Source organism: Xenopus laevis, chromosome 3L (assembly GCF_017654675.1).
Source record: "Xenopus laevis strain J_2021 chromosome 3L, Xenopus_laevis_v10.1, whole genome shotgun sequence".
Taxonomy (NCBI): Eukaryota; Metazoa; Chordata; class Amphibia; order Anura; family Pipidae; genus Xenopus; species Xenopus laevis.
The window spans coordinates 160,777,334-160,796,577 of NC_054375.1; the positions used below are offsets into that span (position 1 = coordinate 160,777,334).

The 19,244-nt window shown below is 36.3% G+C and overlaps 2 protein-coding genes across 2 annotated transcripts; one reads left to right on the plus strand and one right to left on the minus strand.

The window, feature by feature from the left end:
• Positions 1–1,127: 1,127 nt before the first annotated feature.
• Positions 1,128–2,126, minus strand: LOC108710545 (olfactory receptor 1). The gene has a single exon (XM_018251674.2). The coding sequence runs from the start codon at positions 2,076–2,078 to the stop codon at positions 1,128–1,130; it is 951 nt and encodes a 316-aa protein (XP_018107163.1). The 5' UTR covers positions 2,079–2,126.
• A 14,510-nt stretch (positions 2,127–16,636) lies between these two features.
• Positions 16,637–17,551, plus strand: LOC108710546 (olfactory receptor 5G3-like). The gene has a single exon (XM_041585727.1). The coding sequence runs from the start codon at positions 16,637–16,639 to the stop codon at positions 17,549–17,551; it is 915 nt and encodes a 304-aa protein (XP_041441661.1).
• Positions 17,552–19,244: the final 1,693 nt, after the last annotated feature.

Consider the following 19,244-nt stretch of genomic DNA (forward strand, 5'->3'; position numbering starts at 1 on the left):
AATGTCTAGCCCCATGTCAGATTTCAAAATTGAATATAAAAAAATCTGTTTGCTCTTTTGAGAAATGGAGAATGGATTTTTCCCCATGACAGTATCCCTTAATGATAGAAAAATCGAATTTCGAAGTATTTTTTTGGGTACTTCAACCATCAAATGGGTCAAATTCGATCGAAATCGAATGATTCGAACAATTCAAAGTAAAAATCATTCGAGTGTTCGACCATTCGACCATTCGGTAGTCGAAGTACTGTCTCTTCACAAATTACTTTGACTTCATATTTCTCCACTCTAAACCTACCGAGGTACAATGTTAGCCTATGGGGACCTTCCCCAGCACTTTTCTAACATTTTTTTGATTGAAGAAAAATCCTTCGATCGATCGCTTAAAATCGTTCGATTCGAAGGATTTTATCGTTCGATCGAAGGATTTCTACTTTGACCGATCCATCGAAGGATTTCTATTTTGATCGATCGAGCGAAGGATTTGCACTAAATCCTTCGAATTAGAGGGTTTAGTAACCCTCGAAATTCGACCCTTGGTAAATGTGCCCCATACAGTACATTATTGTTTTTTAATATAACTTTAATGGTTATACATAATATTTATAGTATATATATATATATATAGTATATAGTATAATATATATGCATTATGATTATTAAACAATGTGCAACTGAAATTCTTCTGGTCATCTTTTAAAATGTTTCCATAATCTTTTTCTCATGAAATATACAGTACATTTCTCTTGTTGCTAGGCTCAGCATCACCTGACAACTAGAAATCAGATTTATATTGAGGCAAGGTTTTTTTTGTGCAGTTCTCCATTATTTATTTATCAATATGTCACTTAAACCTCTCCTTAGTTTCTAAAGTAAATAACAAACTAGAAAGTTACAGAAATCACCAGAAAAATCCATGAAGAATAAAATTGAACACCAAATTCAAACTGTTTGTGAAACATTATTGTAAAACATCAGGGATGTCCAACTGGAAAATTTTGTGGCATTCAACATGCCCAAGTTATCCAAAGATTTTGCCTCCAAATATGTAAAATAGGAGTCACTTAGCCAACAACATGGAGAATCTTGGACAGCACTTCTCTACTTCATACATCATTTGTCAGGGTTTAAAGCCAACACCCCTGTAATAGTTGTGTATGAAGTTTACACGTTTTAAATGCACAATTGATTTGTTTGCTTCTCAAACCATAAATGACAGGGTTGACTAACGGAATCAGCACAGTGTACAACAGAGAGATAATTTTGCTTATGATCTGTGGTCCTTGTTTGGGGGGAACCACATAAATAGCAATTAGAGCCCCATAAAATAAGGAGACCACAGCCAAGTGGGAGCTGCAGGTGGAGAAGGCTTTTTGTCTCCCAGTATTGGACACTATCTTTAGGATTGCATGGGCAATACACATATATGATACAATGACCAGTATGAATGGTATGAAAAGCATAGGGATTGAAAGGAAGAATGCTACAATTTGCACTAAGAAAGTGTCTGAACAGGCAAGTTCAATAAGAGGAAAGAAATCACAGAAGAAATGATCAACAGTATTTTGGTCACAGAACTGTAGTGTTCCCATAAGATTCATTGGAACCACTTCAATTACTAAGTCAAGAGCCCATGATATAAGAATGAATGTAATACAAACCCTGTGAGACATTATAGAAGAGTAACGCAGTGGGATACAGATGGCCACATATCTGTCATAGGACATTACTGCTAGAAGGAACATCTCAAAGGCTTCTGTCATTGAAAAAAAATACAACTGGTTCAGACAACCAACAACGGACAATGTGAATTTATCATGAAGTACAGTTTGGAGCAGGATGGGTAAAATAATTGTAGATTCCAATAAATCAGACAGTGAGAGCTGTTGGAGAAAGAAGTACATGGGGGACTGGAGGTTCTGACTGGTTGAAACCAAAACTATGATGAGGACGTTCTCCCAAACTGTCATAATGTAAATCAGAAGGAACAGAGAGAACAGGGGAATCTTGAAGTTGTGGAGATTCTGAAATCCCAAGAGAACAATCTCACTGACCAGCGTCTGGTTCTTCTCATTCATTGTCTGGACTTATAAATAATCAGGTATCAGAGAGGGCTGATTTATACACCCTGCTGCAGTGCTGTGTATCAAGATAGTTCAGGTAACCTCAAGTGTCATGGAGGCAGCTTTAAGAAATGAACATGCATTAAATGGATATATACATTGACACTAAGCAATATTAAAGGAAGTAAGTGAAGATGTTAGAAGGGAAGGGGCAGAAGGGGGATCTTGAAGTTATGGAGATTCTGAAATCCCAAGAGAACAATCTCAATGACCAACGTCGTATTATTTCTGCACATATCCTAGGAAAACAAAAATATATTTGTTAAAAGTAAAATAATTTCATCTTGAATTTCCACTAAAATTTGGAGTGGGATTCCATGATGGCTGCATGAAAAGATGAACCTTAGTATAATCGGAGACATGTAAAAGTTCCAAAGAAGATACAGAGGAAAAACCTTGCTTGGTTTGCTACACTGGCTGTCTAAGAATCTAAAAGAGGCCCAATCCTGCCAATACTTTGAAGTACTGTGATATAGCCGACCCACAGAAGTACTGCTGTGTCCTTTCCATGTGAAGGATTCATGTGGCACCAAAGTCTTCTTTTTTGTAACCAGACTGAGGCCTCAGATTGAAGCAACAGTTTTGCCAGTGTGATGGCAGCAATGGGAATGAGGCAGCAGCCTAAGGACCTGGTGAGACCAACGTAAGATAAGACTTCTAGTGAATGATTGCTGGTGAATATAGTTTCATTACCACATATTAACATCTTACAACAGCCTTTCTATACAGTGAATCCAAACACATAAATTTGCGCCGGGTGCTAATCACATAAACTCTGGCAACAGAAAACCCATCTCCCCTTACCATTTGCCCTTCCTTCGTCTGTCACTTATGCCACCTCCCCAATCTCCAATTTGACACTAGACTGGAATATAAGGGTCAGATACAGCTTCAAAAATGAATGGCTCCACGGAATACTTAATGTCACCTAAAGACTGAGGCAGCTCCACTCAGATAACAGGGAACAGAGGCTCCACTCTCCTTCTGCATGTGATAAAAGGGTTTCGTTTATTGAGTCCAACCTGTGGGGCTACCCGTACAGTCTTTTCTACAAACTATTACCCTTTGATGTTAACACATATTTTGTTGTTTCAGGAAAAAGAAATTCACCAAAACTGCACTGGTAGGGGGAAAAGTGAATTGGTTGCTCATTAGAGAAGGAATTGTTATATAACATGGCACAGGCAATTCCAGATCTTACACTACTTCTTATTCCCATATTATAGTAGGCAACCAGAAACGGTAACCCTCAAAATTGTAAAAAGAAAGGTTCCAGATTCCATGGTAAAAGACACAAAACTATTTCTAGATAGCACTCAGATTTGTATAGGTCTAAGAAAAAGAGACTCCCCTTTTGGGCCTTGTGACTAGGGATGCACCGAATCCAGGATTTGATTCGGGATTCGGCCAGGATTCAGCCTTTTTTGGCAGGATTCGGATTCGCCCGAATCCTTCTGCCTGGCTGAATCCGAATCCTTATTTGCATATGCAAATTAGGGGTGGGGAGGGAAATCGCGTGACTTTTTGTCACAAAACAAGGAAGTAAAACATTTTTTCTCCTTCCCACCCCTAAAAAATTAGGATTCGGATTTGGTTCGGTATTTGGCTGAATCTTTCACAAAGGATTCGGGGGTTCAGCCGAAATCCAAAATAGTGAATTCGGTGCATCCCTACATGTGACTGACAGTATCTGTTGATACTGAGAATATCCCAGCGACAAGCCAAGCCGACTTTGCTCCCCCACCCCCTTGCGCATGTGCACGAATGAGCCGCGCACCCTTAGTGACATCATAATGTGCATCCCATCTTGTATGACCTGGAGGGAGGTGAATGTAACAGCTCCGTACTTCTATAGTGTAGACCAATCTGGTAGCAGATGGGCTGAAAACAAAGGTTAACTGCCAGCTCTACCCATTAGGCAGTGCAAATCCTGCATTGTAAAACCTGAGTCCTACTTGCACCCCAGAGCCACCAAGAAATGCAAGTAGTTGAAGTGAAAGCTCAAGGGAAACATGCCGTGATTGGTCTAGAGCTACATGTACATTTGCCCAATTCTGCTTACAGTATTTCACTAAGCACAACCCACCAACTAGGAGATAAGTAGATTATAAGGCTCATGTGATTTTATTGTCCCGGCATCAAGGAACGTAAACGTGGAATTTAGTTGGCAATGTCCATTTACCAGTTATCCTCCTATCTGTGTCTGTGAATTACTCAGCATTTTAGATTGTAAGCTCTCTGGGGCCGTGACCCCCATCTTCTTGTCTCTTAACACTTGAAGACAGATCTATCAATTTGATGACAATTTCTTAAAAAATTGAATGGAATCATTGTAACTGTATTAGGGATGCACCGAATCCACTATTTTGGATTCGGCCGAACCCCCGAATCCTTTGTGGAAGATTCGGCCTAATACTGAACCGAATCCAAATCCTAATTTGCATATGCAAATTAGGGGTGGGAAGGGGAAAACCTTGTTTACGTCCTTATTTTGTGACAAAAAGTCATGCGATCTCCCTCCCTTCCCCTAATTTGCATATGCAAATTAGGATTCGGATTCGGTTCGGCCGGGCAGAAGGATTTGGCCGATTCCGAATCCTGCTGAAAAAGGCCGAATCCTGGCCGAATCCCGAACCGAATCCTGGATTCGGTGCATCCCTAAACTGTATTTAGTTGTGAAAAATTGCAAATAAAAATCATGTTGTCATTTTCAATGAAGCTGTAAAATCTTAACCATTTTTATAAACTTTATAAAGGTGCAATTATTTGAGATGTATAACTACAGGTCCCATTTATTTATAAAGGGTCTTTTCACTTGAATTATGAGTTTTTTTCTCTAAGTTTACATCTATTACAGTAATATATTCCCATGTTTCCTGCTCAAATTGAGAGACCTGATCTCAGAGTTTAATAAATCAAACCCTACATTTTAAATGTAAATGTAGTTTTGTATTTATTTTTATTCTGTTATTGTTTTAATATATACAAGTAGCACTATATAAATAGACATACAGTACATATTCATCATTGTCACAGGCTAATTTATTCTTTCATATTTTTTTCAGATTTAACTTCTTAGTGCTAAAAATCATGTATTAAAATAATTACTCTAAGCTATAAAAAATGTGTTATTTATTGTGCAAACCCCTCAAAAAAATCGGATACAAAAATTCTGCATCTAAAAGCTGCCAAGGTTCTATAGAAGTCAGTGAGAGCTTTGGAAACTAAAATCTTTCTTTGCTTTGTGGTTTAAGAGGATTTTTTGGGGGGGGTTCATTTGTAATTGCATAAAAATTCCTACAAAAATTAGAATTTTTCGTTTTTTGAATTCTTATTTGAATTTGCTCTCCATTTTATTTGTTCATGCTTTTTCTGTTTTGATTTTTAATAAATAAATAGACTTTTGTGCTTTTTTTAATATGTTGGTTTATTTGATGTTAAAAAAAACTCTAAAACCACACATATTCGAATTCTGATAAATAGGGCTCCCCGTGTTTGAGTCTGATTCTTAAATCAGACTACAACATACACCTTGATAATCATACTGAAACATAAACACTGATTAATATAGAACAAATATATGAAAATATAAATCATCATGTCCTATAATTCCATGTCAGTATTTTATTTTTCATCTCAAGCATCAAGAAGAGGAATGCATATACTCTATATATGTAAAAAAAAAACGCGTTGTGGAATACAGTGTGTCAGATTTATTAGTAAAAATAAAATCAATGCTGAAAATGTTAATTTAAATTAAAAATAATTGTAATAATTTCATTGTAAATTAAAATTCAGAAAAACCCTTCTCAGTTTAGTTAATATGAGTTCATGGAAAATAACATTTGATAGTGATTCTGCCATGTTCTAGAAGCTGTAATTAAGTGTCAGTGTTACTTGTAGCCACTGGAACCTTGTTCCCAATTTGAGAGACTTACCCCGTCTGACACTCCAACCAAGCCTAAGCTGCCTCAGTCTAGAGTAAACTGCAATGAAATCACTTTACAGGAAAGATGTTCTTGGAATATTATACTCAACTGATTTGTACCTACCAGAACCACCCCAGATACTGTGGAACCATAGGAAGATGTCCATGAGCTTCTCCCAATGTGTAACCTGCTCTGCATTTCTCCTGCCATTTTGCTAACACAATCCCAACCATTTCTTTCCAATGAAATCACTTTACAAGAAAGATGTTCTTGGAATATTATACTCACCTGATTTGCACCTACCAGAACCACCCCAGATACTGACTGGACAGGTAAGAACAGATCTCCTTTTATTAACCAGTGTCAGGTGGGGAACGTACTGAGAAATCTCCAGGATACTCTGGGGTTTGGAATAATTACCAGTCCTTGGAGGGATCTTATAGCTTGTGTCTATAACTAGGTTATCTAACATGTAAAAATTAATTATAAAATGACTTTAAATAATTTAGTTATTAAAGCAAAGTAAACCCAAATATAAACTTTTGGCAAAACGAAGGCAAATTTCCTTGTAAGCAACCTCTCAGTAGAAAGTAATTACACATGATGTTACTATTATTTGTAAATGCTAACCTTGGCTACATGTATTGTTAAAGACTCCAGCCAAAGAAGTGTTCTAGGCTGAAGAGTCTTTGTTGCTACATTGTTTCAATTGTACATTAGTGGGAGGAATAGCAAAGGTAAGACAGATAATTATTGCCATAGTAATGATATGCATTTAATGAACTCTAATTCTCCCCTGACCTACGTCTTGTAGCTTTTATTCATAAAATTTTGTTGCACATATGGAAATGGCCCAGTGGTAATATGGAGGCATCTGTGTAGAAAATACTTTCCCTATAATTACTTGATATATCTAAAAAAGGTGATACAAGACTTAACAATAGATGGAAAATAACTTATAAACATCATTCATTACTACAATATTTACTGTAGTGTTACTTCAGATTCAGTATTTAAAAGGACATTGGTGCATTTGTCTGTAGACAAAGCAGAATCTACAAATGACAGGGTGATGAGTAAATCACCAGTAGATTCTGGCTTTATATTCAGATCATTTCAGACCCCATACATGTTGGAATCTGTAGGGTGAAGAGAAGTCTCCTTCAAATATATCAGATCAGTTGCAAATGTGAGGAAGTGTTTAGAAACATTAAAAAAAAAGGGTAACAAACTGAGCCCCTGCTATTATTTATTTTATGGGCTCATACAATTCAAAATCTTTATCAAACAGATATTTAAAATCAGGGACATCCTGGACTAGAAGATCAGATTGGGTGGAGGCCTGAGACCTAATGGTTCTGTAATGAAAGGTATCCTAAACCCAAAACAAACCCCAAGGGCCCAGCCTCAGCTCACATTTCTGCCTATAACAACCACCTCAGGAGGAGCCGTCCGCTACTCAGATGCCACAAGGTGTTAAGGTGACAGGACCAGGGAGAGAGTTCTGCGCAGACAAGGGAACCAAACATTAGTAAGAGGAACAGGGAACAAGGAGCGTGGTCATTGGACAAGTCGGGTCAATACCAATCGGGCAGACTAGTACCAAATCATGAGACAAGAGAGCAGTCCTGATCATCAGCCAGGTCAAACACAACAGTAGCGCAGCCTATGAGATCCCTTTAGGATTTCTAACCCTCGGCAAGGGCTAATCAGCACACAGCAAAGGTTTTTCAGAGCCCAAACTGACCTTCCTTCCTTGCCAGATCAGTTTAGATCCTGGAATCGAGGGTCGGACTGGGGCAGCGGGGCACCAGGAAAAAACACAGTGGCCCCTTCATGCCATGACAGCCCAAAAAACGTGCCCACAAGCACACACACACACAGTAGGGGGCGGGGGTTCCAGAGGGGGGCCCTGGACAGCAGCCGCAGTGGGCCCCGGGCCCCCCAATCCGACCCTGTCTGGAATGACTAGTGCTGTGAGTGTAGTGAGAAATCTGCATTCTTATTTTGAATATCACTGTGTATAACTCGGCTTGTTACTCTGTAATCTTTCTGCATAGCCTTGAGCCAGCCTGTCTGACCTCCCCTAGTTTCTGGCTAATTGTGTAACTGTCACATGCTAAACTGTCACGCAGCTGTTTGTGCAGCTCTCTCAGTGCGGCTGAATATTAGAGCCTCTTAGAGCAGCAGCTCTCTCTCTCTTTCAAAACCGCCAACGGATTTCTGAAACAAAAGGTTTGCCCGGAGGCACATTAGGAGGAGAATTAACCTGGCCTTTAGACATATCCCCTCTCCCCAAATCATGATGCAGAGATTTACACATAAGATCTCATAGTTCCTTCAAGCCCCCCTTGCCCAATGCTCAGCAGCAGTCGATTCACTTGGAATATTTTCACATTATCAAGAGGAAGGAGAACTGTATCCTTGGAGGAAATATAGGGGTCTTCCTTGCCTGCTGCCAGTATATCATCAGTGGGGGTTGCATGATGGAGGTGAGAGGGTCTGGGAGAGAACACTTTGGGGCCCATTTACGCTCGAGTGAAGGAATAGAGGATAAAAAACTTTGAATTTCAAATGGTTTTGTTGGCTACTTCGACCATCGAATGGGCTACTTCAACCTTCGACTACGACTTTGACTTCGAATCGAATGATTCGAACTAAAAATCGTTCGACTATTCGACCATTCGATAGTCGAAGTACTGTCTCTTTAAAAAAAAAACCTTTGACCCCCTAGTTCGCCACCTAAAAGCTACCGAGGTCAATGTTAGCCTATAGGGAAGGTATGCTATCTTTTTTTGGTCGAACAAAAATCGTTCGATCGATGGATTTAAATCCTTCGAATCGAAAGATATCGCTAAATCCTTCGACTTCGATATTTGAAGTTGAAGGATTTAACTTTGACAGTCGAATAACGAGGGTTAATTAACCCTCGTTATTCGACCATAAGTAAATTTTCCCCTTTATGTCAGTTTCAGTTGTAACATAATGAGAAGAGAAGTAGACCTCTTTATGGCATTAAAACCAGCCATTAATGAGATAAGGACATATAGTTTGGGGGATGTTCCTTTGTTAGCCAGACCTTTATTTCAAGCTCACTTGCCACAACAGCTCCCCTTCTGCTCATGACCCCAGATACTTCCAAATTTCCCCCTAGTAATACCCCACTGGCTAACCCACTCCTACTCCCACTCCTACTCCCACTCCTACCCTCTGGAACTAGTAAGCCAGGATGGGAGCAGAAGTATGTATACTTACTAATATTCCTAGGTCTTTTATTATTAAAACGTAAATGTATTCCCCTTCAATAGAATTAGCTTTAGCTTCCATTATTCTCTGTACAAAGAAATCCCACTTAAACTCCAGAGATTTGGTTTATTATAAATGATCTCCTTACAGGAAGGAAACAGATGACTACTTCCTGTCTGGTTTTGACACTGATATTCTGAAGTATTTTGCATTTATATATTTGGTGTGATTTTTGCATTATTTAGCTATATTGTTCCGTTTGGAATTATATCAACTATGTGGTTGGTTGCAAGTTGAATAGGAGAGGCCTGAATAGATAAGTAACAATATGAATATATTCATAATATACTAATATACTAAATCAAATTAACAGTGAACTAACCCTTTAAAGCTAAACCCATGGCTGGTTCTTCTGGCTAATTTTCAGTTTTTTCACCTTTTATTCAGTGTTGGCAATAAAACACAAAAATAAGATTTTATTAAATCAAGAATGGATGGAAATATCAATTCCCCTAATATAATACAGATTCCTTTTACTGAAAGTTTTACCAAGGTACACGATGTAGGGCTTTGAAGTTTCTAAATCAATGTTGTGAGGGTTTAATGAATTGTTCTTGAACTGATGTTGGGCCAGACATATGAGAACTTGCCAGTGAAGGCTCCATTTGATGCTCAAATATAGGTCTTACTTCAATTAATTACTGACTGATTCTTGGTTCCTGACCCATCAGCTTGATTCTGACTATGCTGATTCACTGCCTGTCCTTACCGTCTTGCCTGAATTGTGACCTTGATCTGCTTAACCCTCTGTGTACCGTGTACTGGACTTTTCCTATCAAGTAACCAATAGTAAATGTGCCCCTATGTGGGACACACGTGTCTGCTAAAAAAGAGCAGCCACTTAAACTGAAGAGACAGTTAAGGAGGATATGATCACTATATATAAATATATAAGGGGATATGATCACTATATATAAATATATAAGGGGGATATGATCACTATATATAAATATATAAGGGGATATGATCACTATATATAAATATATAAGGGGATATGATCACTATATATAAATATATAAGGGGGATATGATCACTATATATAAATATATAAGGGGGATATGATCACTATATATGAACATATAAGGGAATATGATCACTATATATAAATATATAAGGGGGATATGATCACTATATATATAAATATATAAGGGGATATGATCACTATATATAAATATATAAGGGGATATGATCACTATATATAAATATATAAGGGGATATGATCACTATATATGAACATATAAGGGAATATGATCACTATATATAAATATATAAGGGGATATGATCACTATATATAAATATATAAGGGGATATGATCACTATATATAAATATATAAGGGGATATGATCACTATATATAAATATATAAGGGGGATATGTTCACTATATATAAATATATAAGGGGATATGATCACTATATATAAATATATAAGGGGATATGATCACTATATATAAATATATAAGGGGATATGATCACTACATATAAATATATAAGGGGATATGATCACTATATATAAATATATAAGGGGATATGATCACTATATATAAACATATAAGGGAATATGATCACTATATATAAATATATAAGGGGATATGATCACTATATATAAATATATAAGGGGATATGATCACTATATAAAAATATATAAGGGCATATGATCACTATATATAAATATATAAGGGGGATATGTTCACTATATATAAATATATAAGGGGATATGATCACTATATATAAATATATAAGGGGATATGATCACTATATATAAATATATAAGGGGGATATGATCACTATATATAAATATATAAGGGGATATGATCACTACATATAAATATATAAGGGGATATGATCACTATATATAAATATATAAGGGGATATGATCACTATATATAAATATAAGAGGGGATATGATCATTATATATAAATATATAAGGGGGATATGATCACTATATATATATAAATATATAAGGGGATATGATCACTATATATAAATATATAAGGGGATATGATCACTATATATAAATATATAAGGGGATATGATCACTATATATAAATATATAAGGGGATATGATCACTATATATAAATATATAAGGGGATATGATCACTATATATAAATATATAAGGGGATATGATCACTATATATAAATATATAAGGGGATATGATCACTATATATAAATATATAAGGGGATATGATCACTATATATAAATATATAAGGGGGATATGATCACTATATATAAATATATAAGGGGATATGATCATTATATATAAATATATAAGGGGATATGATCACTATATATAAATATATAAGGGGATATGATCACTATATATAAATATATAAGGGGGATATGATCACTATATATAAATATATAAGGGGATATGATCACTATATATAAATATATAAGGGGATATGATTACTATATATAAATATATAAGAGGGATATGATCACTATATATAAATATATAAGGGGCATATGATCACTATATATAAATATATAAGGGGGGTATGATCACTATATATAAATATATAAGGGGGATATGATCACTATATATAAATATATAAGGGGATATGATCACTATATATAAATATATAAGGGGATATGATCACTATATATAAATATATAAGGGGCATATGATAACTACATATAAATATACATTTTCTGATGCTTTATTCACCAAACATTCCTTCCAGCAGATATTAGGGCACCTATTCAGATTAAAAGAAAGGAAGTGATATCTTAAGATGTGGTGGGTAGTTTTTATGGAAAGCACTGTGAAGTTGTGGCACACACACTAGATAATTTCAAGAATTGTTTTCAAATATACCAAGTTACTGAGATGGAATCTAGTATGAAGATGATCCAGTTACTGGTCTGTTCTCATGGGAGAAAGGAGGGCAAATTGGAGAGGCTGCAAATATGTTATTCCCTTTCTCTTAATTAACTTGTTGTGAGGAAGGATTCACTTAGGCAAAAGGTTGAACTTGATCCACATGTGTCTTCTTTCAACGTCAACATCTACTATCTCTTCAAAACCTAGTCTGAGGATTAATCTGACCACCATATAACATCATAAATGGCAAATTGGAGAACAATAAATAGCTAAAAGTATGGTTGAAATAAGAGCTGAAAATTCCTATAACAATACCAATGGCAACAACGAATCAATAGTCGTGAATTCCCCTTTTAGCACTTCTTTAGAAAAAATATTCATTGATATGAGATTAAATATATAACCTATGAAATATATTAAAATATATTGTGTTGTTTCGAATATATGTGCTTATTACTAAAAATAATTAACTGATTTCCCCAAGGATTTGTAATTGCCCCAAACCCAGACTCTCCTGGAGATTTCTCCATAGATTTCTCAGCTGTGGGTGTTACTGGTTAAAGGTTAATAAAAGGTGTTAAGTTCAGCTCTTCCCTGTCCAGTCATCTTGGATATTACAAGAACATCTTTCAAGTGATTTCATTGGAAAGAAATGGTTGGGATTGTGTTAGCAAAATGGCAGGAGAAATCAGAGCAGATTAAAAATTGGGAGAAGCTCATGGACATCTTATGGTTCCACAGTATCTGAGTTGAGTCTGGTAGGTGCAAATCATGTGAGTATAATATTCCAAGAACATCTTTCCTTTAAAGCTATTTAATTGGAAAGAAATGTTTGGGATTGTGTTAGCAAAATGGCAGGAGAAATGCAGAGCAGGTTATACATTGGGAGAAGCTCATGGACATCTTTCTATGGTTCCACAGTATCTGGGGTGGTTCTGGTAGGTGCAAATCAGGTGAGTATAATATTCCAAGAACATCTTTCCTGTAAAGTGATTTCATTGGAAAGAAATGGTTGGGATTGTGTTAGCAAAATGGCAGGAGAAATCAGAGCAGATTAAAAATTGGGAGAAGCTCATGGACATCTTATGGTTCCACAGTATCTGAGTTGAGTCTGGTAGGTGCAAATCATGTGAGTATAATATTCCAAGAACATCTTTCCTTTAAAGTTATTTAATTGGAAAGAAATGGTTGGGATTGTGTTAGCAAAATGGCAGGAGAAATGCAGAGCAGGTTATACATTGGGAGAAGCTCTTGGACATCTTCCTATGGTTCCACAGTATCTGGGGTGGTTCTGGTAGGTGCAAATCAGGTGAGTATAATATTCCAAGAACATCTTTCCTGTAAAGTGATTTCATTGCAAAGAAATGGTTGGGATTGTGTTAGCAAAATGGCAGGAGAAATGCAGAGCAGGTTACACATTGGGAGAAGCTCATGGACATCTTCCTATGGTTCCACAGTATCTGGGGTTTTACTCTGGGACTTCATTTCTTCCCTTCTGTTTTCATTATGTGCCTGTTGGTTATTTAATATGTGTTCTGTATAACAGAACATCTTTCCTGAAAAAAATAAAAAAAAATTGTATTCCATTTACCTTTATTTCCATGGACAATGATTGTTGGTCATATCTATTGCAAATGGGGAAAATATTTAGTTTTCTGGGAAATTTTATTGAATTTATAAACAATTTGATCATCACCTGGAGCCCAGGTATATTTAATCTCTTTCGTGAAACCCTTACTTAGATATTCCGAAAAAAATAATATTTAATTCGAGGTATACAAATTCAGAGTTCAGAAATAAGATTTACTGTGTTCGCAAATTATTGTTATGTTACTCTTTATTAAGGATCCAGAACAATCTATACCACATATTTGAAGTCCTAAAGTGTGTTGGTTGATTTTCTGGTATGCTTATTAATCCAGGAAAATCAGAAGTTATGAACATATTTTAAGTTTTCCTTAAAATAATAAATTTTATCCAAATTAAAGTTTATATAAAATATTTACTCATTAATCTTCCAGTTGATCTGTCTAGAATTTATTATCTTAACTATACCCACTCATTAAAAGCATCAAATCCATATGTTCCGAAGGGGTTTTCTTTGGAAAGGGGAAAAGCCAAAAATGTATTTAGACAAGCTGAAATATCCCAAATGTTTTGGTGGTCTTAAAATCCCTGACATAAGAATATTCAATCTTGCAGCCCTCACGAGATACTTTATAGACTGGTTATTTGGTGCAGAGAAACTTACAAGTTTCACCATTGAATTAGATCTAGATAAAAGAAAGAAAATGTCTTAGAATGTCTTCACAAATCTTTGAAGGACTCAAAATCCTTTGTATAGAGACACAGTTATCATTTGGAATTTGGAAGTTATTATATAAGTGCTATAATTCTAATTATCAATATACTCTTATATTATATATATTCTCTTTCCCTTTACAAGCTAATTCCAAATTTAGCACTTCTTTAGGTTACGCTTTTATGCTAACTTGGAAAACAAAAGGTATTACATTTATAAAACATGTCATAGATGCTAACAATGGAGAAATCCTTATGGCATTCTCTTAATCTTAAATATGATCTTCCAGAAGGTGATGAATTTGCTTATTACCAACTCAGATGCTTCTATAAGTCTTCTAAGTGGTTATCCTTAGATCAATACCCCCGTTTGATACATTTATAAATAATCCAGCCAATATTAATATAAGAAACTCAACTAGTAATTTGTGGCTTCAAAATAGCGACCTTAAACATTTTCTGCACAAAACCAGTACTAAATGGTCTTTATTTCTCAATACACTTATCTTACCTACACACTTGATTTCATCTATAAAAGTTAATAAAAGTTAATCAAAACAGAAATATAGAGGGAACAACATTTCGGCCTCAAACATTTGGCCTACAAAATCTCAACATGAAATATAACTATTGCTCATAATGGTATGCTGACATATTTATTTTATCTGGCCATATCCCTTCATACTCTCCATATTGATGGAAATTGAAGGAATATATCGTTGATATGTCTTGCAAGCCTTTCAATAGATAATAGTAAATCCTTTAAATTTGCTAGGAAACAAGAAAAACCAAACCCAACTAAATTCCTTCAACTTTTCCTTGCAGCAGTGAGATCAACCTATAAATATTTTATTAGTCTCCTTCCACCCAAAAAAACTGATGTTTTAAAGTATCTTTATGACCTTATGTCATTTGAAAGCATCCAATTTAGATTTAACACTAAATTTAGAAATGACTACATGGTTACAAGAGGACAGCCGTTGAAGCAAAAATCTAGTCTAAACATTTCTGAATCAAGTCAGTATAATATTCGAAGAACTTCTCTCCTGTAAAGTGATTATATTGGAAAGAAATGGTTGGGATTGTGTTAGCAAAATGGCAGGAGAAATACAGAGCAGGTTACACATTGGGAGAAGCTCATGGACATCTTCTTATGGTTCCACAGTATCTGGGGTGGTTCTGGTAGGTACAAATCAGGTGAGTATAATATTCCAAGAACATCTTTCCTGTAAAGTGATTTCATTGGAAAGAAATGGTTGGGATTGTGTAAGCAAAATGGCAGGAGAAATGCAGAGCAGGTTATATATTGGGAGAAGCTCATGGACATCTTCCTATTGTTCCACAGTATCTGGGGAGGTTCTGGTAGGTGCAAATCAGGTGAGTATAATATTCCAAGAACATCTTTCCTGTAAAGTGATTTCATTGGAAAGAAATGGTTGGGATTGTGTTAGCAAAATGGCCGGAGAAAAGCAGAACAGGTTACACATTGGGAGAAGCTCATGGACATCTTCCTATGGTTCCACAGTATTTAGGGCGGTTCTGGTAGGTGCAAATCAGGTGAGTATAATATTCCAAGAACATCTTTCCTGTAAAGTAATTTCATTGGAAAGAAATGGTTGGGATTGTTTTAGGAAATGGCAGGAGAATTGCAGAGCAGATCAAAAATTGGGAGAAGCTCATGGACATCTTCCACAGTATCTGGGCAGTTCTGGTAGGTTAGTCTGGCTGGTATTGAACAGTTACCCAATAGTCCAACTGTTCCACTTCTTGCTTCCTCTTTTCCCAGGATGCTTAGAGGAGCCAGTGGCACCCAGCACACTGCACTGTAGGATAAGAACCAATCAGCAGCTAGGCTGACCTGATAGGACGCCTGCCTTTGCTTGTGTGACTGCAGGGCTGTGATTGGCTATTGGCAATTAATAAACCTTTATAAGTTAAAAGTACAATGAGTTAGTGGTGATATATATATATATATATATATGATATTAATTAAAAGATACTAGAAAAGAATATATAAGATTCTAAACTGTGTATTTGTAATAAATAATGTGCAATTAATTTTCGCTTTTTCCTCATGAGCAGTATATAAAAGCCACTCATAGTAGCACACGGAGTGATTGTGCAGTGTCTTTAATTTTTCCTCTCCAGACAATGAATGTGAAGAACCAGACGTTGGTCAGTGAGTTTGTTCTCTTGGGATTTCAGAATCTCCACTACTTCAAGATTCCCCTGTTCTCTCTGTTCCTTCTGATTTACATTATGACAGTTTGGGAGAACGTCCTCATCATAGTGTTGGTGTCCTCCAGCCAGAACCTCCAGTCCCCCATGTACTTCTTTCTCCAGCAGTTGTCCTTATGTGATCTACTGGGATCCTCAAATATTGTGACCTCTCTACTTCAAACTGTAATAAATGAAGAAGTCACCTTCTCCTTCTTTGGCTGTATTACTCAGTATTCTTTGTTTTGTCTCACAGAGGTCTTTGAGTGTTTCATTCTAGCAGTAATGTCCTATGACAGATATGTGGCCATCTGTATCCCACTGAGTTACACTTCTATAATGTCCCACAGGGTTTGTGTTACATTCACTTTGATGTCATGGGCTCTTGGCTTTGGCATTACAGTGATTACAGTAAATCTAATAGGGACACTACAGTTCTGTGACCAAAATACCATTAATCATTTCTTTTGTGATTTATTACCAATTATAGAACTTTCCTGCTCAGATACTTTCTTAGTACAATTAGAAGCAATTATAGGTACTATCCCTGTGGCTATTTCCCCATTTATACTGATCTGTGTATCATATATGTGTATTGCCCATGCAATCCTAAAGATAGTGTCCAATACCGGGAGACAAAAAGCCTTCTCCACCTGCAGCTCCCACTTGGCTGTAGTTGTCTTATTTTATGGGACTCTCATTAGTGTATATGTTGTTCCCCCAGGAAAACAATCACAGACCATGATCAAAGTACTGTCTGTGATATACACCATAGTCATTCCTTTGGTTAACCCACTTATTTACAGCCTGAGAAATAAAGACATGAATGCTGCCCTTAAGAAACTATAAATAAATGGAATATACATACGGATGAAGAAATGTGATCCACCTTCTATTTTATGCAGAATACGGGCACACACATCCAGTTCTACAAGTTATTCAGTTAGTGCCTCTCTTGTCTAATAGGATTAAAAAGGTGGAAGTTAAATATTTTCAACAATTGAAGTCTTCATTTACTCCACTGAAATGTATCCATGCTTCCCAGTAGTACAATGTCCAATTGATGTATTTCAGTTGTGAGTCATTTCCCACCAAACCTCAGTTATTGTTCTGAATTTGTTTTATTATGATATTAATTGTGACGTTGAAGCCAGACTGTCTAATGATGAAAGAAAGAATACGCAAAGCTAATTCAATGTCCTGCTGCTTACTGATTCACAAAACTGTAGATTCTATTGTGGGAATGGAATATGTTTCACATTATTTTTGACAGATCTCAGATGTCAATGACTTCCTCTCAAAGTTTGCACCACAATATCTAAGTTATCTAAGTGTATTAATGTTTAACTTTGCATTGAGAAGCTTGGCAATGTTATAAAACACACCTCACAAATGTACGTTCCTTGGTGGACACAGATCCATCTGGAGTGAGATTCACTTGGGTGGCCTGACAATCTGGTCCGTTTCTTGCTTGAGCAAGTATCACTACCTGGAGTAAGGGACATTGAACTGAAATGTCCTAATCTGCATTTGTCCACCAAGAGTTGAGTGTGGGATTGTGGCATTGAAAGACGGTGCCATGGGGTGTATAGTCAACACAGGTTCCCCAGGGCAGGGTTATACTGTTTGAACTGTATTTTCATATTTCTACATTTTTAATATTATATAAAGTTATGTTGGTTTACTGCAAACTGTATGGTTTATTTTCCTGGTGGAACTCCACTAGCTGTAAATCCCAGTGGAAAACAGGATTCTGAGGCCAGACCTGCATTCACCTATTTTCTATTTTGGTAATTATTGGGGTGTGGAGAGTGTGCTAGAACAGCCCGTGCAGCATTTCAATGTTTATAAACCTACTGATTGTTATGTTTGTGCATAGTGCAATAATGTTAAAGTGGTTGTTCACCTTTTCCTTAACTTTTAGCATGATGTCAAGAAACAATGTGCCCATTCTATAACATTGAAAATGAACTTAAAGGTGAACCACCCCTTTAAATTTATTGGCAGTACCTCTGGTGCTTCCTTTCAATCAGTTTATTCCCATGCAGTCAAGTGTTTAAAGGCTTGAGTATGCACCCTTACTTCAACTTGTTCTGCGTATTGTGCCATCATGATTTGATCATGAGGAAGTGCTGGAGGTTGATGAACTAGTCATGAAATCCTTGTAGTGTGCCCAAACAGTGCAAGTGATTATGTGCGGGTCTCACAGCAACTTGTGGCTCAGGACAATTGGTCAGTTTCAATCAGTGTCCCTAATTGCATTGCATGTGTAAACTTCTGAATCACAGTCGATGGAGTTTCAATTGTGTAGTAAGAGAAAGCTTTGGATTTATGACATGCATGCTCAACATTGATTCTTCCTACTCTTCTTGTATGTAACCCGTATTCTAAAGTTCATGAAGCCTACTGAGTTGAAGTTATAATTTGTTCAGATATTGTATTCATACAACAGTTATGTGTGGCTTGGTGACTCATTGTCTAGCATTGCTCCCTTGTTTTGCTGGGGTCCTGACAAGTCCCCCTATGTGCAACGCATTTGTAT